We start from the raw sequence: 25,940 nt of genomic DNA, 5'->3' as shown, positions 1-25,940 counted from the left end.
GTGCACGGCGTTGAACTTTCGATTAATTATCTCCTGTGGACCAGGCATGCGGGCAAGATCGGGTGGTGGGTGACGGGTCCATGATATCATTTGTACCAAGCACTGCTTAGCGAGGCGAGGCACCTGGCCCCTAAGCAGCCTATTCATTCATTTGGGCGAAATCTAGGGCGAAGGCCAGCCGCCAGGTCAACAACGTTTTTTTTGTCAATAGTCCCGGACTCCCGATAAAATCAATTTAGCGATTCGGTAAAGTCACCAATTGGCTCAGAAAACAAGCCGAATCGAGCAGCCCTACCCGATATGCATTATGCAACATGACCTTCCTCAACTGGCTTCGTGATATGAGAGTTTCGTGGCCTGACCTTGACATGAATGAAGTCAGCACCCTAAAACTTTCATATTTAGGCATAGCATTCGACACGCCTGCGATCATGTGAACACGATAGTGACAAAATTTGCGGCTCGGGCCGTCGTGAGGGTTTTTAGAAGCTGTCCTAATGACCCTAGACCAGAAGCCGCACGGAAGCCTAAGAAACCGTGTGGGACCACCGCAACCTGCAGTGGCCCTTCCAAGGCCATATAACCTTCACTTGAAGCGGCCGAAAGCCACCTCAAATGGGCCTCCTGCAGGTTCGTATGGGGGATACGATACGGGCCCGTATGCCCCAAGGCCCTATACCTATACTGTGTGCCCCTGGTATGCCCATTGGCCATTGCCCCTGTCTCCCATAACCTGTGTGTTTCTTCGGCTCCCTGCTTGGAAATCACTTACCAGATGCGATTAGTTTTAGTTGTCATCAATAATAATTATTTAGCGCAACTGTTTTCATGACGAACGGTAGAAACTAGTAGACAGAAAGCAGTCCGGTAGAGTTTTGCGGATAAGTAAATTGCGACAAATCTAGCGCATGTTTTGTTATTATCGAAAAATGTCGGTGGGGTTTTGTGTATTGTGTTTAATTCTGTGATAATATATCGTGAAGTAGATAGTGAAAATATTTTGTATTAAATCGAAACGCCGTTCACGACGCTCACGATAACGATACATATACGACGACGAAGTTGCCACTCCCCATACATTTGGGGACTTCGAAGGCATCGTGTTTTAGTGTGAATCTTCAAGATGAATGCCTCAGCAACGGGGGCAACCCCAAGAACTAGGCCTTCAGCCTCAGCAATGTCTGGGCTAAGATTAAATGTGAGAGATGTTCACAATAGATTACAAGAGGAAAATGAATCCAGGGATGCAGACCGTGGCCTCAATCTGGATTTTTCTCGTCCGAAGGAAGGCCAACCGAGTCGGAGACCAAGACCATGTATGTATGCTAGAAAATGAACGAGTTGTGAATTTATGGTTTGGTAATTGTAATGAGAACCTTTTATGGACTAATTTTAGTTGTTAATATGACATGCATGGATATTTGGTGGGTTTTGGTGATAACATGCAATGAAAGAATGCAATTAGGTAATGAATGTCAATTAGCTACTTAACTACCAATTAGCTAGCTTGTTTGTTAAGGCACATGTATAATATGAGTTATGAATAACGGGTGAGCACTAAATTTTTGCACAAACTTTGTATGTCAATAGAACATTAATTGCCTGATGCCCGTGAAAACAACAACTACCAGGTGAAAGGTTGGGAAAAATACTTTCTGTTCATATGCAATATAAGCTGTTTTGCCCTGCCAATCGTGAACACGGAGCCAAAGAAGAAAGATGCGTTGTTAAAAGGGGTGGCGAAACTTAACGAAAAAATCGTGAGCTCGGTAAACCGTTTACCGTAAGGCACTCCGTGGCCGGAAAACCAGGGATTTTATACATCGGGTCCTCTTCAGGAAGATCCTGAGCATGTTCGGTTCAACTAAAAAAACAAGTTTCCGTAGAAAATAATTGTGTGGCTTGCCGTCAGCGAAAGAGGTGTATTTTAGCCCTTCTTCTGTCAAAGCGGAGGTGCCCTGGGTGGTCAAATCTACCGAAAACAGCGCGTGACCAAGATGTTTGTCCTCTTCATCGAAGAAAAACATAGTGGAGACGAAATTATGTTCTGGCCGGAACTGGCATCGTGCCATTACGCTCGTGAGACGCAAGAGGTGCTCCATGAGAGCATACCGTCGGTGCCGAAGGGTGACAGCCAGCCATGCTGCCCACTGAGTGCATACAGCTGAGACCCATGTGCAGCGTCAGTGGTCTATGTCTATGATTAAGGCCAAAACATACGCAGGAGGCTGGAAAGCGACGAATGACACCCAGCTCATTAGGAAAATCTAGAAGGGCATCAGATACACGGACCAAGAATTAGTGCACAAGATGATGAAGGGGGTACCACAGCGCGTGCAACACGCTGCACGTGCAGGAGCCAATACCTGCGTCCACTAAGCAGCATGTGAAAGCGGAGGTACAGATCTCCAGTCTATGAAAGTTGTACGCTAATCTGCTGAATATAATGTGATTTATAAACAAATGAATTTTGTGCAAAATTTTAGTGCTCACCCGTTATATGCACATTAGCAGTATCTGTATTGTATGATGTAGGGATATTTCAGTGATTTAGTGTAATATTGATAGGTATATGTGTATGTGACAAGAACTGTGTTATCGGAACCTTCCTGCCATGGAACATTCCAAGCATTTGGTATAGCTACTTACTGATCAGCAGTGTGACATTCTTGTCTATAACATAGCTTTGAACATATTTGAAAAGACTGTAGACGGTGCAGAACTCCACTTTGCCTGGCCTGGTAGGTGTAGCCATCATATTGGCATGAATGAATCACCTTTAACCCCTTTTATAAACCATTTTGTGTTACACTAACACAACTGTGATACAGCTGATTTTGTGCACAAGGCTGTATAACAAGTATTCTTTGCAAGGATGAAATATTATTGACCTCCTGACTGATGTTATTAAAATCAAATATACATTGTCTTCTTTTATTTTCACATCCTCTCCTAATGCTTCTGAGACTCATTGAAATTGAAGAAAATAGCCTCCAATCCAGTTCATGAAAGGCACAACTCCAATCCACCAGCTCAAATAACACAAGCCTGACAATAGCGAAACTCCCTTCTGACCACTCGACTGGCTACAACAATGTAGACCATATGTTGAACTATCATGTCTTTCTTGAACCCTTGTCAGATATGCTGAGAAGCCACATCGATATAACTGACTCTCTGACTCCAGCCCAGCTACCAGCTGTCTCTGACACCCATCAGGTGCATTTTGTCCAGCCCATTGGGCTACCTTTGGGCCTTGACTCCCCTGTTGTGGTGTGTCCGACCATTTGGGTACCTTTGACTTTCCTGGTGCACTCCCTCTGGCTCCGTCTGACTGTGCGTGTGTGCGCGCGCAGTACCGATCACGGCCGAGTTCGCGCCCGGGCGGTCGGACGAGCAGCGCCGACCGCCGCGCAACCTGCACTTCCCGTCGCACCAGCAGCCGTTTCGGCGCATCAACAGCGCCGAGATCCAGACCAAGATGAACGAGATCATGCAGCTCACCGGCATACTCACCATTGACGGCGTGGTGAGTCCGCACGCCGGCCGAACGGTGGTCCGTCCCCGCCCCCGGTGGGGCGCTAGTCACTGGTTAGTCCCCGCCAATGGTTGAGCGCTCAACGATGGTCAGTCGTACGGTGCTGATTAGTCCGTAGTCGTTCGTGGTGGTCTGGGTTAGGGTTTCATAAATGTATGTGCCTTTTCTCGTGCTGTTTGCCTCCCCTGAAGTTTTAAAGAGATACATAAATGTAGAGTGCAACTGCAATAAATGATTGCTGTCACGACGGCTTTGAGGTCACAATAAATGATGAGCTTTGTGCTGTGATCATATACTCAACATGGGATTCGGGCCGTATACCCTCTTGACTTTTGTTACTTGATTAAACATCTCGGAAAGCTGGCATTGATATCGACGTCGCCGCTCATTTTGATGATCAACTTCAAAACTCTTTGCCGCTACGTTAACGACGCTGCCTGATGTAGCAGAGCCTTTCCGTCCTGTTCTCGATGACGGCTGCCTGTCTATCGTGCCGCCCGCCGGCCGTCGCTGACGGCGCTGGGTTGGTCTGATTGCAGCGGTACCGAGCCTCGCCGGAGGACCTGCAGCACGTCGGTGAGCTGGGCACCGGCAGCTGCGGACACGTCGTCAAAATGGTCCACAAACCCAGCGGAAAGGTGCTGGCCGTCAAAGTAAGTGCCCCCTTATCTGCTGCTGTTCATTCGATAGAGCGTTCAAACTTCAACCGATTACCGTACGAATTTCCGAGTTCAGAAAGACGGCTCTGCCCTGCCGTACTTGGTAAGTAGTCGGTTTTTAGAATATTCACAATAAAAGAGTCATCACAGCCTAGTGTCACATCTGCAGCCTTACAACTTGGCACCACAGAAGTGCTCACTTGTCACCTGCCTTGTGCCTTTCCTGTGCTGCGTGTAGCTGTTGATGGATAGCCCATCTATCTGACGTTCCTACCCGACCCGCTCACCCTCCTAATGTCCCTCCATCTGTTCTGACTTCTGTGTGCTACTGCTAACCATGTAACTCTCCTCCCCGACGCGCGATGGGTCTGTCCTTCTGACATCCCTCCCCTGACCCACCGCGACCGGCCGTCTGACCCACCTCCCCGACCGTTACAGCAAATGCGCCGCAGCGGTAACCCGGAGGAGAACAAACGGATCATCATGGACCTGGACGTGGTGCTCAAGTCGCACGACTGTCCGTACATTGTCCAGTGCCTGGGCTGCTTCATCACCGACGCCGACGTCTGGATCTGTATGGAGCTCATGGCCACCTGCCTCGACAAACTGCTCAAAAAGATGGGCAACAAGCCCATTCCGGAGCCCATACTGGGCAAAATCACCGTCTCCGTGAGTTGCCGGGGAAGCATGGCGTTAGTAATGACCCCAAAGCTTAGGGGGCCTTTACCTATGAAGCAAGAAGAAATGTATAGGGCTAACTCTTGGAAGCCAGAGAAGTTCCCAGTTATTTTTAATATGTTAATGTGCATTGTTGATCGCAACCCCAAGAATATATATAAGCAGTCGGACAGACGTCGCAGACGAATCACTCGTTATTTAATTTGTTGTCGGTATCGTTTTGCTCCATTTCCATCACTGTTTCTCTTAAAGCTGTGGTCTTCTGGTGACAAAACCTGCCGTCATTGCCTCTCCGCGCCCCGCTACCCGTTCCACGTCTGCAAACAAAAGTATCTTCCCGACCGCCAACTTCATTTTGTTTTGCTACGTGCGTCAAACTTTCGGGCTTCCTCTCGCTCCCTACTGCCTTCTTCTTCATATGCGGCTCCCCGTGCTCCCCGCTAACCGCTGCACCCTCCCTGTCCACAGACGGTGAAGGCGCTACACTACCTGAAGGACCAGCACGGCGTCATCCACCGCGACGTCAAGCCCTCCAACATCCTGCTGGACGAGATGGGGCAGGTGAAGATGTGCGACTTCGGCATCTCGGGCCGGCTGGTCGACTCCAAGGCCAAGACGCGCACGGCCGGCTCGGCAGCCTACATGGCCGTGAGTAGACTGGTGGCAGCGGAGGTCGGCCGCTGAGCGGGTGTGCAGGTGTAGCGGTGCACAGCACAGCTACGGAGAGGAACGGTTTTAAAGGATGGTAATCGGTACATCTGTACGGTAATCAGTAATCGTTGTGACTATAGTATCGGTTATGGTTGGCAGTTTCGTTTATCTGTTCAAATAATTGACTGTAAGTTCCGAGAACATGGCATTCAAGCTTTCACCGCTTGTCCTCTCTTCCTCACAGTGCTCGACTTTACAGTGACCTCTTAATTGCAACATTTTATCTTAGACATCCAAGTTAATCTGGCCCATGACATGTCCTACCCCTGACTACCCCTGCCCTAGTCCCTCTGACCTCTCAGCTCTGCTCCGCTGTCCTTCTGACGTCCTGCCGCGCCCCTCCGCCTTTGTCCCTGTCCCTCTGACCCCTCACCTCTGCCCGTCTGACGCCCTCTGCCTCCCGCAGCCGGAGCGGATCGAGCCGCCCAACCCGGACCGGCCCGACTACGACATCCGCGCCGACGTCTGGTCGCTGGGCATCACCCTGGTGGAGCTGGCCACCGGCGTGCTGCCCTACGCCGACTGCACGTCAGAGTTCGAGGCGCTCACCAGGGTACGGCGGAGGCGCGCTGTCAGGCTGGGTCTTAGGGGGAGTGGGACGTAGGCGCTTTATTCGATGGGCAGAAACGGTGACTCTGCCATGTAGGTGAAGTGAGGACACTTTTAATTGTGTCGTGCGAGTCACTTACAATTGGGAAAAATATGTTCTTAGTGAAGGTCAAGGTTACTTTTTTGTAGACTAGGTTTTTCAACACATTCGTATGAAGTTTTATGCACGCCCTTGCATCGAAATTACACAAATGCGTTGAGATCTAGCGTGAGTTGAGGTCACGTTGGCCTGCCGAGAGGCTGTTGTTCCCTGCTCTCCCTCTGTGCCTCCTGCGCCACCGTTCCGTTTGTGGCCGCCTGCGGTACCATCAGTTATTCTCCTGACCGCCAGGTGCTCAAGTACGACGCGCCTCTGCTGCCGGACGGCGGCGGCTTCAGCCCCGAGCTGCGCAGCTTCGTCAAAGACTGCCTCACCAAAGACTACAAACAGAGACCCAAGTACAAGCGGCTGCTGGACCACGAGTTCATAAAGAAATCGGAACGGATGCGGGTCGACGTCAGCTCCTGGTTCAGAGGTGGGTGTGACGCTGTCAGCTCCTGATTCAGAGGTGTGTTTCATTCCCTGGTTCAGTGACTGCTCCTGGTTCAGAGGTGGGTGGCAGCTGTCAGCTCCTGGTTCAGTGACTGTTCCTGGTTCAGAGGTGGGTGTCACCTTCTGGGTCAGTGTTACCTCCTGGTTCAGAGGTGGGTGTCACCTCTTGGTATAGTGTCAGCTCCTGGTTCAGCTCCAGCTCCTGGTTCAGAGGTGGTTGGCAGCTCCTGGTTCAGTGTCAGCTCCTGGTTCAGTAACTGCTTTTGGTTCAGGGATGGGCGCTCAAAGAGGTGCTCGACTTCTCGTGCTGCTAAATCTGTCCCCTTTGCGTGTTGTCCTGCCGCTGCTGTTCTGTTGCGACCCCTCACCGTCTCTGAGACGCTCCCTGTCTGTCTGACAGCACCCCTCCCTGTCCTCAGATGTGCAGGCACAGACGTCCGGTATCAAAACGCCGACAACGAGGAGACGAACGCCGCCGCCCGCCTCTCCCCACCACCCCTTCCACAGCCGGAGACGCAACCCCGAGCCGGAGAGGTCAGTCACGGGTGCGGGGAGCTAGGGGAATGGGCAACCCCGAGCCGGAGAGGTCAGTCAGCGGGTGCGGGGACCAGGGGAATGGGCAACCCGGAGCCGGAGAGGTCAGTCAACGTACAGATGTGGGGGGCCAGGGACGCATCCAGAGCCGGCGAGGTCAGGTCGGGCCGGGACGGGACGGGACGTCCAGGGAGGGGCAACCCGGAGCCGGAGAGGTCAGTCACCGGTGTGCGGGACTAAGGGGGGGGGGGGACAACCCCGAGCCGGAGAGGTCAGTCAGGGGTGTGGGACTAAGGGGACCATCAGGAGCTAAAGAGGTCAGTTATGGGTGGGTGTGTGTGTGGGTTGGGGGAGGGGGTAGGGGGCAACCATAGCCGGGGAGTTCAGTCGGGGTTTGGGAGAACTAGTGGGATCGGTTTGGGCTTGAGAGGGGGGACACAACCCTTAGCCAGGGATGGCTGTCACCAGTCTTGGAGAACCTTTGGTTTCCGTACTTTGATTATTAAGTCGAATTACGCTGCGACGGGACCCCGTATTAAGGATAGCCAGTGTTTTGGATACACTGCGTCCGCCGCCCAGGTGGTCGTCCATGGGCTGTTCATGGGTGTGTCTCCGTGTCCAGAACACACCGGCTGCCAGGCGGTACTGAGTGCTCTGGTATCCATCGCAGTAACATATGTACGGGATCGTCCGTAGTATTTGTTTGACGGCCGCTCTAACATAATAATCAACCTCGGTTTGTGATGGCGCAGTGTTACAACAGGGCATGCCTGACCCTAATCTAACGACTCTGACTCGTGTGCCCATGTTCAGCAACAGGGTATGCAGCTGATTCCGTTCGTCACTCAGTTGCGAGCTAAATGTCATTGCTAACATCCCATTCCCGACCACATTGTGTTCAGTTTACCTGCTGATTCGTATCTCCTGACCGCTTCTCCTGACAGGGCCCGCAGCAGAGAGGTGAACCGGCCGACCAGTCCCGTCAGCGGTACAGGAGTTTGTCTATCTTTATCTGTACCAGTCGACCGCGCCTGGGTCTGTGCCCTCTGACCTAGCTGTGTCTCGTCAAGTCGTGTCGTGTCCTGTGCCATTTCTGTCGGTCCTCGGTTGTCTCGGACCGACGTTGACCGGTCAGCGGGCTGTGCTGACCGGTCAGCGGGCTGTGAGGCTGTTCGCTGACCGCCTGTGTGTGCTGACCGCGTCCGCCCGCCGCTGGCAGCCGCCGGCCGCTCAAGTGGTCGCTGAGCTCTCTGTGGCTGTGTTGCTGCTGCCGCTGTCCCAGCTGACGGCGACGCCGCCGCCCCCCGGTAACGCCTGCCGCGTGTGACAGATTGTGACGGACTGTGGCGGACCGTGACAGACCGTCACGGACCGGGGATGTGTGGCCGTGTGACGTGTGTGTGTGTGTGATTGTGGGACTGTGAGATGCGACTGGGACAGACCGTTTTGTGTCTCTTCTGAATGATTGGGAGAGTATCTGGATGTGTCTGGTTGTGTCGGGTTTACATACAGTTTGACACCGAACGTTTCCAGCTCGGCGGCCAGTTCCCTTTTCTCTCATCTCCGCGTGTTGGGGCAGAGTGGGGTGTGCCGTGACTCGTTCTCAGGAATCAGACCGGTGTCGTCGGGGCTGCATGTCTGTCTGCTGTCCTATGGTCATTGTGCATGCTCGTCAGCGGAGGCCACAGCCCGTGCACAGACAGTGTGACCGGTGGTGCAGCGGGCACCACTGGTGACCGGACCGCGGACGGTGGTGACGGGTGGTGCTAGTGGTTTGGTTTGGTTTGGGGACTCGGTAAACGGTGTGATATTCGCTTTGGTCACTACGGCGGTGATGGACTGGTCCTGTGGGGGGTCTGAGGTCTGCCGTCCGGGGTCAGCCGCGCATGGTTTTGGTGTGGGGTGTCCCGTCGTCAACGGAACAAAGTTAAAGGAGTTGTAGAAATACCGGGTGTACTCGAGTCAGGAAGCTCGTGTAATAGCATAGTGTCCTCTTAAGCTCTTTTTGTCTATATTAATTTAAAAAGAGAAATTTGAAGTCACGCCTTTTGCAGACGAGTCTTGGGGTTACACTCTTCCTTTGATTTGATATGAAATTCTTTGTCTTCCCAGCCAAGATATGCTAACCTCAGTGTGTAACTGTGTAGTAGTCGGTATTGCTAACATCCATAATTAACACTGCAGCTTCTCAAACAAATTTAGATAAATTATCTGATGCCATCTTCTCTTTCATACCGCTTACGTATTTAACAAACCTATCAGCTCGTTTCCATATGCTCCAAACAAATATGTCATCACTGAGCAGCTATGGGAGTGGCGATGCTATAGCAGCGGAGGAGGATGTTGCTACATGAGCGGCACCAGCGCCTCCCAGTCGCCTCCCCAACGCCCACGGTGGTGGTCGGGCGTCGCGGTGGTGCACAAACTCCCCCCTCCCCCCCCCGCCTTCTGTGTGTATGTCTGTGTGGGCACCCGCACCACGCCTGTCGCACGGCGCCGCCGGCCGGCCGCCAGAGCTGGGCACCGACTCCGACACAATATCCGGGGCGGCCCAAATAAACAGTACTTGAACAAAATAAACATGTGTTGTTAAACACCGGCTCGTGGTGTATTTAAAATCAGTGTCTCCACTGGACATATCCTGTATATAGACAGTTGGCGCACATTACTGAACATTTGGCACACATTGATGACCAGTGGCCGTTGGGCGTTCTGTCGGATATTGTGTCGGATGGCGCGCCGTGGGCTGTGCCGGCCGGCCGCCCCCTCCCCCCACCGTCTGACCCGCTGACCCCGGTGCACGCGCAGGTTCACGCCTGAGTCGTGGGCGCCGCGCGGACGCTTCTCAGAACGCTCGGGGCTTTACAACTTTTTGGGGCTGAATCCGTGCGCGGATGGCCAGCCGAGGTACGTACGGCGGCGCCCGTCGGTGGAAAGGCGATGGTGGTGGTGTCAAAAAGCCTCGCCAGTAGCCTCAGCAGGCTTAGCTTAGCTTTGTTTATTGTGAGAAAGTCACTTATCTGGTGATTGAATTGCAAATATGTTCTGGTCTTAAATGAATCTGTCGATCTTTAGCTTGCTTCTACGGTGTGATTTGAGTTACTGAAGTGGTTAAGTGGCTTTGCTTTCCAGACACGCTTACTGTTAAGCTTCGAGCTTTGAGCTTCTGGTCCCCATCACGGGCTGGTTACGGTACCCCGCAGTGCCGCCGCCCCGCAGCAGCCCAGGCTCCTGACCCGGGCCCCGCTCCCCGCCCGGCGCTGGCCACTGGACCCTCCGGCCCATCTGCTCGCCCCCGCCCCTATACGAACCACACCGCGCGTGTTTCAGGTACAACTCGATGGCGTCTCCGCTGATGATGCGACGCCAGGACGCGGGCCGCGGTGGCGGCTCTCAGTCTGTGCCAAATGCCTCAACGTCACAGTCACACGGGTAGGTGGCGGTGCACGCCGCGGTCGTAACGAGGTGTGTGGGCGGGGGGGGGGGTGAAGGGGGATTTGGCCGTGTTATGGTTCGGGCGTGAGTTGATGTCTAGGGTGCGCAGAGTTAACGAGTGTCGTGTCATTCGGATGCTCGTCTGTCTCACTATCTCGCCGCGCGCTTTATCGTATCGCTCTGTGTTGTGATTTTGTGTCGCATGATATGATGAGCGGCCGTTGTATGTGATAAGTTTGCCTGTCTGTAGTTTCGGCCGAGTTATGGTGATAGATCCCGCGGTGTGACTCTCCACCGTCGTGCTCCGTAGGTCTCCGTCTGGCCGTCCGCCGCTGGACCGGCGCGCCTTCTTCACCCCGGAGCCGCACCGGCGGCCGTTTCCGCACCACTCGCACCAGCCCATGTTCAGCCAACCGTAGCCGCCGCGCCGCTGGACGGGCTACCTCAGCAAGTTCAAACGGCCGCCCGCCACCTCGGCCGCCGCCCGGCGTGTCTCCGTTCGGCCCCCCTACTTATCTATTTATTGACGCGCGCGCGCAGCGGTACGGCGACAGTGGCCGCGCTGCCACAGCGAGATTTTGCCTGTTTGTAGCGTTTAGTGTCCAGTATTTTGAGAGAAAGCTAGTCAATGATTCAAGCATTCTGATCAAAATGTATGCCTGCTGTACCATCGGTCCGTCTTGGTTTGGTTGCGCGCCTGGCGCCGGTCTGGGGCCGGCGTGTGCGGCCCGCTGGAGGCGTCTGGCGCTCCGTCAGTCCCTGGCCCGCCGCTCGTCCGTCATAAGGGTGCTGTCCGCCGCTCGGAGGCCGCTCACAACCGTCCCATTTGCTCATCATCCCGGCCGGCGGACCGGCCGAGACGTCACTGCCGAACGACCCGTGACGTCATCGTCGATCGGCTCGTGACGTCATCGTCGCTGTCGACGTTCCACCGCGGCAGCGGATCGCGGGCCGAGGTGGCGAGGCCAGAGTCGCCACTCTGTGATACGATCTCCCCTTCCCTGACCTGCCCTGACCTAATCTGAGCGCCGCCCGTCCCGTCCTCTCTCCGGTTCTCCCAGGTCCGCTCCCCTCCTCTCCCTCTGCCTCTGTTTCGTCTCCTCTCTCCCCAGTCGGCGGCGGCGTACATGTGCGTGTGAGTAAATGTGTGTGACGAGAACCGGCGAACAGGAAAGTGATCGTGCGCGCGATTTTCTAACCGTGTATTCTGAATAATAAAGTGCGACAATCCGAGCTGATGGTTTGGTCTCTGTTATGACTGACGTGACGAACTCATATAACTCTAGTTTTGTGACAGCCGCTCCAGACTCTGGGAGACATCGGACGCCGGGCGGGGCCAGAGGCGGGGCTGTGTTTTGTACTGGAGTCGTGACCTTGGAAGTTGGAACGGGCCGTTTGAGAGCCATCTGGCGCCGCTGACGAGCAGCGGCCGCGCGTCAGTGGGGGCGCGAGCGGCCGCGCGACAGTTGGGGCGTGAGCTGCCGTGCTTCAGAGGGGTAGGAGCGGCCGCGCGTCAGTAGGGGCGGCAGCGGTCCCACATGTGGATGGTGTGAGGGCAGTGCGGACAGAGGGGAGAAGTGGTCGGGAGGAGCGAGCAGTGGCTGCCGAGCGGCGGAGGGGCCAGAGTAGAGCGCCGGGTGACGATGGCGCCGAGCCGGGACAACCTGTCGGCGGTGCTGCACAAGGCCCGGGACCTGCGGCTGGAGCAGAAGGAGCTGCCCGAGCCGGGACCGCAGGGTGAGAGGAACAAAGGCGCATTTTCGCACAGACATAGCTTGGCACTAAGAATTTGGCCCACCAAACTCCTGCATCTCATGACCCTTCCTGCTTTTTTGTCAGGTCTAACTGACCGAAGCTAACGTCTCACGTGGCCATCCGCGCGGTCAACAAATTGCTTTGACTCTCCAAACGTTCGCCTGCTGCCCTCCGTCCCTCTACCTTACTGACCTCCCCGAACCATCTCCCCTCCTTGCTCTGCAGACGTGGTGATCCGGATCCACAAGGTGGGCATCTGCGGCTCGGACGTCTACTACTGGCACCGCGGCCGCACCGCGCGATTCGTCGTCCAGTCGCCGATGGTGCTGGGCCACGAGGCGGCCGGCGTGGTGGAGACAGTCGGCAGCCAGGTCACCCACCTGAGGCCCGGTAGGTGTGGGATCGGCAGCCGGCACTGCTGGGCTAGCGCGGGGCCACAGGCAGATACGGATGCTGAGTTTCATTTTGGGACTTCCGCCTTCCTGAGACTTCCTCGTGTATGACGTCGGTCATCTGTATGTGATCCCTATGTGACCCTGGCCTCGTTATGAGACCCCTTTCTTCCTATGTGACCTCTGGGACCTCGTTATCTGACCTCTACCTCTACCCTCGCGGTGTTACCTCTGCTTTCTCAATGCGACCCCTGTCTATACCGTCTGACCTCTACCCTCGCTCTGACTCTACCCTCACTATGTGACCTCTCTGTGACAGCTGCCTTCGTTATGCGACCTCTGACCTCTCTGTGACCTCTCTCCAACCTCTGCCCTTTCTCTGCGCCAGGGGACCGCGTGGCCATCGAGCCGGGCGTACCGTGCCGGCTGTGCCCCATCTGTAAGGCGGGCCGCTACAACGTGTGTCCGGCGGTGCAGTTCTGCGCCACCCCGCCGGTAGACGGCACGCTGACCCGGCTGTACCGACACCCGGCCGACTTCTGCTACAAGTGAGAGCAACGCGACGGGCCGAGACGCAGTCTCAATGCGGCTGCCTCATGGGGCATCGCCAGCTCAATGCCAATATCCAAATAGGATGCTTTTAGAGAGCGTTACAGCTACTTTGACTGGCCGTGAGCTCTCGTACCGTCCGAAGTTCCTGTGCCATCTGCGGTGATCGATCTCCCGTGCCGTCGGCAGTGATATCCCTTGCCGTGCGCTACGGTCTCTCATGCCGTCGGCAGTGACCTCTTTGACCGCCCGCTGTCTGCAGGCTGCCGGACCACGTGTCTCTGGAGGAGGGCGCCCTCCTGGAGCCGCTGACGGTGGCCGTGTACGGCTGCCAGCGCGCCGGCGTCGGGCTCGGGTCCCGTGTATTGGTGTGCGGCGCCGGACCCATCGGAGTGGTCAGCCTGCTGACGGCCCGCGCATTGGCCGCCGCCCGCGTCTGTGTCACTGGTGAGAGGGAAGAGAGAGGGGAGAGAAGGAGGGAGAGTGGGTCTTAGGGAGATAACTCACTATGAGGAGTTGGTCACGGACAGAAGTCGGACGACAGGCTACCTGAGAGTAAAGGGCATTTTTCATTTTGTAATAAAATGTCCCACGACCCTCGCCGAACCTTTTGTGAACCTCAGTGACCCCACCTGCCTCATGTTAACCTCGCTAAACCTCTGTTTGACCTCGATGACCTCAGTGGTCTTCAATGACCGGCCTTGATAGTGATCCCGCCTTCCCTTATTGACCTCTCTGACCCCGCTGACCTCACCGTCTTTTCCACAGACATCTCGCCGTCTCGACTCGAGTTTGCCACCGGCCAGGGCGCGGACGGCACCGTGCTTATAGATGGCGCTAGTGAGGAGGAGCTGGCCGGCCGCGTGGTGGCAGCACTTGGCGGGCCACCGACCGCCATCCTCGAATGCTGCGGCGCCGCACCCAGCGTGCGGATGGCGCTTCAGGTCAGCAGGAGTCACCTACCTGGGAAGTGGGGAGGCTGGAATGGCTTTTGTGTTTGATGTGCAGGGATACAGATACAATGGAGAGGTTGTCCGTTGTTGTGTGCTGAATGTTGGCATAAAACAAGGATAGGACTCACGAACTACGCCAGCGGTACCTAAGTAAAACGAGCCCCTACGTCGCTTCCTCTGCCCTCTCTTGCTCCAACTTCTCTCACTGCCTGTCTATATTGTGTCGCAGGCGGCAGCTCCGCGCGCGAAGCTGGCGTTCGTGGGTCGCGGGCCGCCCGACATGGACCTGCCCATGGTGACGATAGCCGCCAAGGAGCTGGACATCAACGGCGTCTTCCGCTACGCCAACTGGTGAGTGGCGGGGTGGATAGTAAGGATCTGAGGACTGAGGCACCCTGTGCTGTCTCAGAGGGTGCATACGGGAGCGTTATCGTGCACAGGGGTAGTGTAAAAGGGGACTTTTCCACTAGCGTTAACGGTCTCATGCATGAGTTCATGACTTGAAATAGGCAAATCGTGGAGAGAACTTATCAGAGGATAAACAAGATCCTAGACAGACGTTGAGCACTTACGAAGCATGTTTCTGTCCAGTCAATCATACCTACTTCTCTACCCTTGAGTCACCAGCCGCCTGCGCCCCCACGGCCCTGGTCCTCCCGTTTCTCGCCCCTGACCTGCCCGTCTCTGCCGACAGCTACCCTCTGGCCCTGGACCTGGTGGCGTCCGGACGCGTCCAGCTGGGTCCCCTCGTCACCCACCGGTTCACACTGGAGGAGAGCGAGAGCGCCTTCCAGGCGGCGCTCGACGGACGGGGCATCAAGATCATGATATCGGTGCACGACTGAGGTGGGGAGGACGAAGGAGGGGGAGGGGGTGACACTGTCTAGTTTTCTGATGTTTTAGGGTGGTTGGGGCACATAAGAAGGATTCTGGGTAGTCATAGGGACGTTCTGATAACACGGTGGCCTCGCAAGTATGTGTATTATGTGGGCAGCACTTCCGCTGAGAAAGCACCGCTGAATAATGAAGATTGAACTTATTGATGTTGCTCGCTTTAAGCCGCCCTGAATTTCAAGCATTGGAATGGCCACCGTCTCCTGTTCATACGCGAATGATTCCCACAAAAACCGCGTTCAAGTACATACATGAATCGATGCCCTGCTATATGCGAAAACAGCCGTGCCAATAATGTTCTGGTTGTATTTCCAGTTCAGTGCAGTAGCAGCACGAGTCAAGCTACGTTTATATAGGTATGTATAGTGCTGGCTGGCATGATACTCGTACACGTGAACACACACGAACACACGTCCGCACACAGGCCTCTCCCGTAACTCGATGGCTTTCAGTACAAATATGGACACGGATACAGTCAATATAAATCTCCCGAAATGCAGCCCGCTACCAACACCGCTACCGCGCGGGCACAACACGCCACTACTGCCATCTACCGGCGCCCGACGGAGCACACGACAGCGCTGCCACCTACCGGCAGACGCGACAACTGCGCCCGTAACGGCCACCATAGAGTCGAGCTAGATCTGTCTACAGCACGTGACAACACGGCGCGGAGCTCGCGCGCAGAACACCCACGAACGCATCCGGTCTGTGACAGCGGACGGAGGCGCACCAGTCGGCTCTATTAGTGATTCAGGGGAGAGTAGCAGCCGTGTTACGGTAGCAGCGCTACGGCTCAGCAGTAGCAGCAACAAACCAAGCCCGGAGCGGTACACGGCAGGGTTTCGTACAGAATAGACATGGAAGACCACACACTCGCCGCCCCCGGAGTCGACACGGTCACCTCAGACACCGGACGGCTCGGCGCAACACAAAGTCCCTAATATCAAAACATGCGCGAAGAAAACCAAAACGTCCCGCCTCGTTCGTACGGTGAGAAACTATCGAAAACACAGCTAGCAGCGGCCATATCACCCAGAGGACTAGCATCGTGACAACATGGAATATAGGCTGCCGGCGGCTGGCCGCGGAGCTGCGCACGGCCAGCTCTGAAACCCGCCCGTCAGAGCTGCGCACGGCCAGCTCTGAAACCTGCCCGTCAGAGCTGCGAACGGTCTACTCTGAACCCGACCGTCAGAACTGCGAACGACCAACTCTGAACCTACCCGTCGCCGGGCTATCAGAGCTGTGAACGGTCGATAAACCCGCCCGTCGCCGGGCTATCAGAGCTGCAAAAGGCCGATAAACCTCTGTTCAATCTAGCAACTGACGGCGCCAGGTGATATGATAAGCTCCTAACTGCCATGTCGCCTCAGCCCGCACTAAAACCGGACTCAGTGGCAGACGCGCCTACCCACACTCACACGGAGCACACAGCAATAACGGAACACACACGGCAGCCGCCGGGAACACACCACAATAACACAGTCAGTGACGCCGCAGAAACTCGCGACTAAATAGCTAGAAAACGCAGCCGTGAGCGGCGGGTTAGCGAACACAGGAACAGCTGACAGCTGGGCTTACGGGCACACCACGGGCGGCTGATCACGTATAACGGGAATAACGCCTAGGTAACCTGTCAGAGCTAGACCACCCACTCACACCAGACGTTAGTATTCTCAACGTCCAACACGACCGGTCTAATGCAGCGAGCAACAGGACCACTGGGGAGCTGAAGACGCCACAAATCGACGTCAGAACACATATGAGAGACGAGGCCCGACTGCCGCCTCCACCGCGACCAGCGTCGGTGTAAGCTCCTACGTCAGGCCATCGCAGACCCCGAGCCAGTCAACAAAGCCCCGAGAGGGGAGGGACGTGAGACAGCTGCTAGTACTCGTCAGCGTCACCGCGGGTCGTGCCAGGGGTGAACGAGAAACAACGGCGGCAGCTCAGCGGCTGACCCAGCAGCTGCCGGGAGCCGAGGACACCCCGTATGTCAGAGTGGCGGGAGCTCTCACCGGTCGAGCCGGTCCGAAAGCCGGCCGCTCAACTACCCCTCTCCTCTCCCAACAGTCTAACCTTTCAACATCCCTTCCTAATCACAAAAGACACACATGAACACTTCAACTCACGGTCTCTGTCCCGTACTCCCCGGTTGACGCGACGCGGCTCCATCCGCGTCCAACCGCCGGTGGCTCTCAGCTACCGTCTCCCCGCTGTCTCAGAACCCACGTCCCGCGTCTCCCAGCTGTCTCAGAACTCACGTCGTCTCAGGTCTCGAGCTCGCGGAAGAAGCGGCGGCAGAGGAGTGCCGCGTTCGACGGCGGCCGGTCGGCCTCGTTCAGCTGTTGTCGGTCCTCCTCGGGTAGCTCCTCGTAGGCCCGCCGGTACTCGCGGTCGTACAGCACTGAGAAGGGGTAGATAGGGGAAGCGGTTCAAACGAGCCAGCGAGGTACATTAGCACAGCCGGAACGAACTGTCCGCTAAAAACTTCTCTTAAAATGTCGGGGAATACCGCCACAACAGCCCACCACCGATCCATCTTAAGGGCCTAAGAGCCCTCCAACCAACGTTTACACCTTCAACCACCGACCGCTCCATCAGTCCACCCCACAGCCCATCGTTTGACTTTTTCTCCACATCACCCCGAGGCGTTGTCGTCCTACTTACTGAGGTCGATGTTCTCCCTGCCCATGGCGGCGAACGCCAGGAACATGATGTCCCGGTAGGTGGAGAAGTGCTTGTCCCGCATCCGGCGCGCGCCGATGTTGGAGCTCAGCGTGCACAGCGCCGCGTCCAGCGTGGTGCATTGGACGCAGGAGAGTACCGACTGCACAGTGCTGTAACAGGGGGGGGGGGGGGTCAGAATTGTACACCGGACGCAGGAAAGTACTGACTGCACAGTGCACTGAGCTGTAACGGCAGGGTCAGGGGTCAGAGGGGCACTGGACGCAGGAGAGCACCGACTGTTCCGTGCTGTAGCGGGGAGGATGAAGAGGTTAAAGACATTTTCACTTCAGTTGCTCTTACTGCACGTAGCATGCACACAGCAAAACGTAAAATCGACACACGCTGTTAGCCATCCATGATACGAGATGCAAGCGACTGTCACACCCCATCAAAGTATGTACGTCAGGTGCTGGCTCACTTTTTCGAGAAGGCCAGATCGTCGGTGACGAGGGCATCGACGAGCGATGATCGTAGCGGCGACTCCTTCCACTGGACGTACATTGGCTGCACAATCTGAGAGTAGGACAGAGAGCGGTCAGGTCAGGGCGGGACGCGTCAAGGGTGTAACGTAAGCAGACAGGAGGGAAAATAAAGTAATATCGACTAGACCGTACGTTAAATGCAGAACGGGCAGTTCAAATTATTTCTAAAATCCCTTCCATTGCATCCAAGCAAATGTCTCATCCCCTACCTCACACAGCTCTAATTGTGTCCCTGACGCCCGGGTACCTGTCCCATCCCCTGGCTGTCCCGCTGCGCCCTCTCCCCGTCTCACCTCGTCGTGCAGTTTGGGGTTGTCCCAGAGACAGCGGACCTGGACGTGTCTCCAGGAGGCCTGCTCCCAGCCGTCGGCAGGAGCTCCCCGCTCCTCCAGCAGCCGGCAGTGGAGACACAGGCCGGGGAGGTGGGACGGCACACTGATCCGCTGCATGTACCACACCTGTGGGGACACGGGGAAGCGTTACACAGTACAGACACAGGTCAGGCAGGTGGGGCGTGCCCTGTGGAGACGCGGGGGTTACGCAAACGAGAACATCGGTGAAACATAAGGCTCCACAGTAGTATACCGGGTATTGCATTCCCACCGCCTTCCCTCACAGGTACTGCGCGTTCCCACTGCCCGTTTTTCACTATATCCGATAAGAAATAGGTATCGTCATTTTCCACCGCCCGCCCGGCCTCACCAGGTTCCAGTAGATGATGGGGTGCTCGTCGACGAAGGTGGCCGCCGACAGACAGCCCTGGCCGTCGTGGTCCATCACATTCTCCACCTCTTTACGGAGCACCAGCGGACTCAGGTAGGGCAGCGTGATGGGGTCCAGCAGCACGCCCGCTGGGGGTGGAAATACACCCGTCAGAGGTGTAACACCCACTCCATGGATAAAAGCACTCATCAGAAGTGTAAAAGCCCGCTGCAGAGGATGAAATAGAGCAGTCAGAGGTGTAACATCCGAAGTAGAGAATAAAATACATCACCTAGAGGTGTAACACCCACTGAAGTTAAATACATCCGTCAGGAATCAACACCCGTGGAGGCACAGTGCACCATTCGGACCCAACTCTAGATGCCTGACCAGACGTCTCCTGTAAGGCAAACAATTCACCAGGCAGTCTCCTGCCACGGCACCAGCGCGGCGGTTTGAAGCCAGCCAGCACGGACACCGTTACACTCAGCATGTCGGTCTGTTGGAGAACCCACTCACCGGTTCCCTCCGTCTGCTGGAGCTGCTCGGCGGCGCGCTGTTCGCGGCTCACGTTCCGGAAGTCGCGCACGTGCACCGTGAGCAGCGGCACGAACGGCTTACGGCAGAACGGGCACCTGACGGGGGGGGGGGGGGGCAGGTCGGGACGGGTCAGACGACTCGGGACTGTGCTGGTGGGTGTCGGTATCAGACGAATATCTCAGTTGTATTCCAATTCGACGCTTATCCAGTACGTAACAGTATTTGACACGATCCTAACGAACTTCTGCCTCATAATCATCAAAATCATAATATTTTTACAAATATTTTTACACACGTAGGCCACGTCGTTCGTACTTCGCCTCACAGCTGTATCTCATGACAAACTAATCATCTGCGACTCAGCCGGGCGTCTGTCTCACTTGGTGTTGAGGTTGCTCTCCTCTGCCGACCAGCCGGCCATGATTTCCTCGTCGTACACGGTGGCCTGGCACTTGTAGCAGCGACTGCAGGAGGTGAGGGCCAGCTCCACGGCCACCGGGGCGAGCGGCGCGGGCAGCGCGGGCGGCAGCGGCGCCGGCACCGCCAGCTCTGCGGACAGGGGAGGGGAAGCGGGTCATGGTACCGCTATACGCGGGCTCAGACATACATATAACGTCTCATTACACATACAGATGAGGTTCCAGGACACTCGTGTAATAGTTCCGTAAGGAACCCAATCGGTAACCGTGACGTAAGTTATGAATGGAGGAAGAGGGATCGACGAGAGCAGATTGAGAAAGAGAGACACGTCCGTCCGCCCACCCGTTCGCTCTCTCTCGCTGGCGGTGTCCCACCTACCGGAGCTGGAGTGGGTGTCGTTGAAGAGTCCGTCACACCAGGCCTCGGAGAAGCCGGGGATCACCTCTGCCGAGCCGGCGTGACGCATGTCGTCCAACACGTCATCCTCGCCGATACTGGTCCTGATGGAGGGGGGGGGGGGGTTGTGACGGCGCCAGGAGCCGGTGTGGTCCGGGCGGGGGAGGGGGTCAGGTGTGGGCGAGCAAGTCATTGGTGTCAGAAGTGGGATGGGTTACACATGTCTGTAAGGTGAAAACTACGGACAAAACTGACGGCATGCAACTAACTTCGCACGGAACAGAAACAGGCTGCTCTGCCGGTAGGCGAATAACAGATTAGTAGATAAACTGAAAATTTATTAGGTCCATGCGAACGGCTCATATTTCCGACAAAGCCTGTAAATAGTTGTCCTGAATGGAAATTGAAATAATAGCCGTCATGTCAAGTTAAAGAGAAAAGGCCGACAGATACTTGGGTACTAACTAAATTGTAATGCTTACTGTTATTGTGCGACACTCGGTGATATTAAAAGACGAGCAAGACTATATTGGAAAGAAGCGAGAAAAGGGTAGTCCAAATAGCTGATGCTGGCATGCCTATTAGCTACGAGAAAGGATAGAAGAGAACAATGCAGCACAGACATCACTGTGCCATCGATTACTAAACAAACACTGTAAGTCAAACCCCTGCGAATACAGATCTCTTCGCTTTGACACAGACGGCAGAGGGAATTGTTCGAGGTAGGGAGCTGTTGTCATAAAATGAAGGACCTGCTACACAAATCAGGTGTATGTGTTGTGTAAAACTGATCATAAGACCCGAAAGATGAAGTAACAAAACAAAAGCCATCGAAGCAAACAAACATCAAACAAAGCCTGTCAAACTGGGTTCCTTAGCGCATGTTTTGCCACACACAAAACAGTTCATCATCAGGACACCAAAACATCTGTCTCACATGTTTCCCTTCTAACAACACAACTCGGGAAGGCATCAGCTCACTACAAATCAGCCCCTGTCATTGTCAATCTTCCCCGCCGCCCGGCGCAGGTCAGTGTGCGAATCTGTGCCCCAGTGACAGCCATGGACACATGCGGGTAGCGCCGGACCGGCCGGTCGGTCAGACAGAGCGGGATAAACAGCCATGCGGGGGCGCCGCGCGCGCGGCTGCTCGCCGACGGGTACCTGTACGCAGTGTACTGGAAATTCGACGGCATACTAGTGCCCAGCCTGCGAACCAGCACGGACTGAGGTGAGATAAGAGCCGCGCGCAGCCGGGCGTACACAGAGATAGTGGGGCCAACCAGCCATTTACAGAGGGGGCAGGTGTCTCAATGCCAAACACTTATAAAACATTGAAATTAGTAGCGGAATTGCTTGTGATGTAGTTTTTGCGATACGAAAGTCTCAAAGGACCGTCATATTCTGATAGATGTATGGAAGCTTCGTTATTCCAAATGGACTTATTGCCTTAAGTGTGGATGCGTCATAGCCAAACAAGCACACCGATTCACACGCTAAGCACACCACTTCATTCCATCAGAGTGTCTGTCCACGTGCGGCATTCGTTCACGGCCGGGAGCCTCGCCCGCCCGCAGTCGGTCTCAGCAGTCGGTGCATTGGTAGTGGCCCGGCACCCGCCATCCACCGGGCCCCGAGTGTCACTTAGAGCCCTTTTTCCCCTCCCCGTGCCAGGCGGCAGTGCTCAGACCAAGGTGATCAGCCAGTCAGCCAGGAAGCGCAGTACTTAGCCAGGTTCAGCCTGACCGCGGTCGAGCAGTGAAGGTGGCAGAGGAAAACTTTCAACTTTTCACCTTCGTAACCCAGTCATATGGACATTTAACTAGAAAACACGCACATTTACACACAGACACACATACGCACACAGTCGCACACACATTCACACTCACACCAACTCAGTCGTGCTCTCCGCCTCGTTGGTAACTCACAGGCTCATGGTTTTGGTGAGCGCCGGACTCTGGCTCGACATGACCTCCTTCAGCTCATCCAGCTTCTTGTACATCGAGGTGGCTGCCGAGCGGATGGAGCTGACCCCCGACTTGACCAGCTCGTGGTTCTTCAGACTGGCAGGGCTGTGGGTTATGGGAGGGGTAGAGGTCATACTCGGGTCAGGTGGGATCAAATAGAGGTCAGCTTGAGTCCCACACAGGAAGTCACACGACGGTCAGCACTAAGCCACATTGAAAATACAGGATATTTGAAATTATAACGCAATTAATTGAACTGTATCGGGGCAAAATAAGTGGGGATGGACAGTATAATATTAAAAAGTTCGTTCAGATCAGGACGTAAAACTCACCACTAATTGAACCATTCTCCTAAGGTATGTAGAAACGGAAAGGAGTCAACTTGGCAAAATATTGCTAGAAATTTGGGGCGATTTTCCTCCAGCGCAAGAAGTGAGCAAGAAATGGTGCATTCCTCGAAATCAATCACACAAGAATAACAAGCGTCATGCATCGCGAGGAAACGTCAGCTGATACGGCGGAATTCAAGCACGCTACATGCCGCAGGCTACAACATTCTGCCAGTATGGCATACTTGCGAGAGATCTAAAAGCAAAATAAACAACGCAACAGTGTTTCAAATTAGCAACATAAGTAGACAGCCCCCGGGTGCCGGTCTGTCTCCACAATGGCCTCCACACTCCACAGGCGCACCGAGGGTCTACCTTAGGAACTGGCACCTGAGTAAGCAAACCACGGCAGCTTGACAGATCGAGAGCAGCTCACCAGTTCCCGCAGTCATCCAGTCCATTGGTCCAATGTTTGGGAGTCGACTGTGCCAGGTCATCGAAGCTTCCATAGATCCACCATCACCTTCTCGTCCCAGAGAGTGTTGTGACTATCTAAAAGCTCACCAAGAACTCGAGAGTTCTCCACAAGCTCTGATGGTCCTTGACTATCTATCAGCTCACCAAAGCTGACTGCTCTCAGATCTGCCCCAGTTCATCGAAACTGCGAATGCGAGCCGGCCCACCAAAGCTTTGCGTAGCTCCAAACCACCACCAACTCACCACGGCAGCTACCATAGCTGCAAACCCGCTCACCATAGCGCTACAGCTTTAACAGCTCCCATAGCTCCAGGCCACCACCGACGCACCACAGCAGCTCTCATAGCTCCACAGCTGCTCACCACAGCGTTGCAGCTCCGATAGCTCACATATCTCCAAAACAGCTCCTTACGGCCGCTCACTGAGCCACCACTGGCCCACTCGGCACCCACCTGTAGGTTTTCATGAGCCCGTCGAGCTCCGGCGTGATGGTGTCGATGCTCCGGCGGAACCGCCGCTCTGCCCGGCGCAGGTTGTACGAGGCCAGGTTGGAGGCCAGGCCTAGCTTACTACTGGCGCTGTAACAGGGCATGCAGGGTGGCGACACACTGCTCGTACTGGATCTACCACACACGAGCTGACGTGCTACGACTGCCAGGCGCACTCAATGCAGGGCTAGGCAAAATCAGGGAAAACGGCATGCTGAAATAATCGGTAACGGCTAGCAGTCGAGCGCTAAGCGAACGGTGTCAGGCAACGATCAAGGCAGGCCTAGCAGTTCTAGCGTAGTGAAACGTTTCAACAGCCTATCAAGTAGATTCGGTCAGTCCATGAACCACGAACGAAGCGTTCCGATAGGTTCTTGCGTTAGTCATGTTTAACCAGGATAGTTTAAACAAGGGTTCGACCCACCCGAGCAATTGTTATCCCGATAAAATCAAAGGCCTTTTTGTTAACTGCCCACCCATATATCACGGGTAAAGTTACTTACATCTAGGGTTATTATCCCAACAAAAAAGCAAGTTAACTAGATGAAGGACCCTTTATTTATCACTGAATGATCAGACTGCAGGCACAGCCACTTAGACATCCCACGCTGCCTATCTCTATCCAACCGCAGTCGAGCGATCCGTTACCGCTGTAACTGCTCACATGCACGGTCCCCACCGCGCCGCACCGGGCGCCGAGCCTGCCACAGCACGGCGCCACCGTACCTGAACGGGAGTCGGAAGCCGGCCAGCGCCGACCCGGAGCCCGGGCTGGGCAGTTTGCCGTTCTTCTCGACCTGGTCGCCCGGCCGGTCGAACCCGTCCGAGAACGGCTCCGCCTAAGGGAACCAACATGGACAGGTCAGATGGGGGTCAGATGTGGGGCGAGTAGAGAGGGCGAATGAGATGGGATATTATTCAAAGAAGTGACTTTCTAACAACACATTTCCATCATTCGTTCACTCGGCATACACAAACTCGAAAGTCCGCCGCCTGCCTCAGCCTCCCCTGTGACAACCACCCTCCATTCACATCACATTAGTCCGAAGCCTATCTCTAGCCCTCACTCACCTTGAAAAGACTGGCCTTTCTGCTCTGGTAGCTGGACGCCTGGGAGAGCGAGGCGGACAGCCGGCCGGCCGCCGGCGGCGTGCGGGTCGGGCTCTCTGACAGGCCCAGCGCCCCCAGCGGGTCGTTCTCTGTGACCGGGGTGCGCGCCTGCAGGCCGCACACCCCCAGCGGGTCGGTGGGCAGCTCCAGACTGTCCACACTGCGCGTGTCAGCGCTGCGCTCCCGGCTGTCGCTGCGCCGCCGGTCGCCCTCGCCGCTGTAGTATTCGTTGATGCGCTCCTCCAAACTGATGTCCTGACTGGCTGAGCGAGAGCGGACGGCGGGCGGAGCGGCCGGGGGAGGGGTGGAGGCTGCCGATACACCCCCGCCGGGGCCGGGGCCGGGGGCAGCGCCGGGGTCCCCAGCACCAGCCGGGACGCCGGCGGCAGCAGCAGCGACGGCCGAGTCCAGACTGTCGTGGCCCATCTCACGGAGACAGGCCAGAATCTGGTCATCGCCCGCGAAACTGGTCGACCTAAAACGCACAGAGAAAAATGGAGGACAAAACAGTCAGTTCGTTGGAATTCGTAACAAGTAGCTTGAGCCTCGAGACCTTGCGTCAAACCTCATATCAGCGTCGTGGTATCCCCAGCCTCTCTTAGCATCTCTCTAATATTATAGACCACATATCTAGCAGCTAAACATTAGCCTCTAACCGCATACACAGATGAAAATCAGGGTGTGGACGTCTCTCTCACCGTAGCAGTGAGATCTGCTGGTGCTCGGGCGTCTCGCTGCAGCTCAGGTGTCTGGCCCGCAACTCCTCCTGGTGTGGCGAGTCCAGGGGGTGGCGGGCGGAGGCCGGTGCCGCCGAGCCGCCCGCACTGCTGCCGCCGCTCAGCGGGCCGGCGGAGGGCGCGTCCTCAGGGCAGGAGACCATCAGAACGCCGGCCGAGCTGTCGTCTGAGGGGGGGGGGAGACCATCAGCACGCCGGCAGAGCTGTCGTCTGAGGAGGGGGGAGACCATCAGAACGCCGACAGAGCTGTCATCTGGGGGGGGGGGAGACCATCAGAACGCCCGCTGAGCTGTCGTCTGAGGGGGCCATAACGCCAATAA

General features: G+C 55.7%; 3 protein-coding genes across 8 annotated transcripts in view; 2 read left to right on the top strand and 1 right to left on the bottom strand.

The window, feature by feature from the left end:
• Window positions 1-830: 830 nt before the first annotated feature.
• LOC122373628 (dual specificity mitogen-activated protein kinase kinase 7-like) lies at window positions 831-11,929 on the top strand. Of its 2 annotated transcripts, XM_043351900.1 has the most exons (11): window positions 831-1,316; window positions 3,357-3,529; window positions 4,078-4,191; window positions 4,636-4,866; window positions 5,344-5,523; window positions 5,993-6,139; window positions 6,527-6,710; window positions 7,147-7,261; window positions 10,070-10,168; window positions 10,592-10,693; window positions 11,007-11,929. In XM_043351900.1, exons 1-11 carry the CDS (start codon window positions 1,124-1,126, stop codon window positions 11,113-11,115), a joined length of 1,647 nt encoding a protein of 548 aa, XP_043207835.1. In that variant the 5' UTR covers window positions 831-1,123; the 3' UTR covers window positions 11,116-11,929. The 2 variants fall into 2 exon arrangements, with proteins under 2 accessions (XP_043207835.1, XP_043207836.1); XM_043351901.1 differs by lacking the exon at window positions 10,070-10,168 and having other exon boundaries at window positions 883-1,316.
• Window positions 11,930-11,959: 30 nt separating this feature from the next.
• Window positions 11,960-15,318, top strand: LOC122373629 (sorbitol dehydrogenase-like). Its single transcript, XM_043351902.1, has 7 exons — window positions 11,960-12,433; window positions 12,677-12,841; window positions 13,232-13,391; window positions 13,655-13,839; window positions 14,161-14,336; window positions 14,575-14,696; window positions 15,040-15,318. Exons 1-7 carry the CDS (start codon window positions 12,340-12,342, stop codon window positions 15,188-15,190), a joined length of 1,053 nt encoding a protein of 350 aa, XP_043207837.1. The 5' UTR covers window positions 11,960-12,339; the 3' UTR covers window positions 15,191-15,318.
• A 209-nt stretch (window positions 15,319-15,527) lies between these two features.
• Window positions 15,528-25,940, bottom strand: part of LOC122373627 (DENN domain-containing protein 4C-like) — a 34,201-nt gene continuing 23,788 nt past the window's right edge. For 3 of the 5 annotated variants that reach the window (XM_043351896.1, XM_043351894.1, XM_043351895.1), the window contains exons 21-33: window positions 25,582-25,786; window positions 24,845-25,358; window positions 24,500-24,612; window positions 23,738-23,863; window positions 22,441-22,584; window positions 20,495-20,616; window positions 20,077-20,245; window positions 19,676-19,791; window positions 19,157-19,305; window positions 18,748-18,912; window positions 18,391-18,485; window positions 17,913-18,082; window positions 15,528-17,649 (exon numbers count right to left, since the gene is read on the bottom strand). In XM_043351896.1, the coding sequence (XP_043207831.1) occupies window positions 17,513-17,649; window positions 17,913-18,082; window positions 18,391-18,485; window positions 18,748-18,912; window positions 19,157-19,305; window positions 19,676-19,791; window positions 20,077-20,245; window positions 20,495-20,616; window positions 22,441-22,584; window positions 23,738-23,863; window positions 24,500-24,612; window positions 24,845-25,358; window positions 25,582-25,786 (2,225 nt within the window). In that variant the 3' untranslated portion in view covers window positions 15,528-17,512. The remainder of the gene's footprint in view (window positions 17,650-17,912; window positions 18,083-18,390; window positions 18,486-18,747; window positions 18,913-19,156; window positions 19,306-19,675; window positions 19,792-20,076; window positions 20,246-20,494; window positions 20,617-22,440; window positions 22,585-23,737; window positions 23,864-24,499; window positions 24,613-24,844; window positions 25,359-25,581; window positions 25,787-25,940) is intronic. The other 2 variants (XM_043351898.1, XM_043351899.1) reach the window with 1 other exon arrangement.

This window comes from Amphibalanus amphitrite, unplaced genomic scaffold (assembly GCF_019059575.1).
Source record: "Amphibalanus amphitrite isolate SeventyFive unplaced genomic scaffold, NRLGWU_Aamphi_draft 001525F_arrow, whole genome shotgun sequence".
In the NCBI taxonomy this organism is placed as follows: Eukaryota; Metazoa; Arthropoda; class Thecostraca; order Balanomorpha; family Balanidae; genus Amphibalanus; species Amphibalanus amphitrite.
This window is presented reverse-complemented; position numbering and strand designations above follow the sequence as displayed.

Coding starts and splice junctions, on each gene's coding strand:
- LOC122373629 (XM_043351902.1), top strand. CDS start 12,340: ATGGCGCCGAGCCGGGACAACCTGTCGGCGGTGCTGCACAAGGCCCGG. Junction 12,434..12,676: donor GCCCGAGCCGGGACCGCAGG/GTGAGAGGAACA, acceptor CTTGCTCTGCAG/ACGTGGTGATCCGGATCCAC. Junction 12,842..13,231: donor GGTCACCCACCTGAGGCCCG/GTAGGTGTGGGA, acceptor TCTCTGCGCCAG/GGGACCGCGTGGCCATCGAG.
- LOC122373628 (XM_043351900.1), top strand. CDS start 1,124: ATGAATGCCTCAGCAACGGGGGCAACCCCAAGAACTAGGCCTTCAGCC. Junction 3,530..4,077: donor TACTCACCATTGACGGCGTG/GTGAGTCCGCAC, acceptor GTCTGATTGCAG/CGGTACCGAGCCTCGCCGGA. Junction 5,524..5,992: donor GCTCGGCAGCCTACATGGCC/GTGAGTAGACTG, acceptor TGCCTCCCGCAG/CCGGAGCGGATCGAGCCGCC.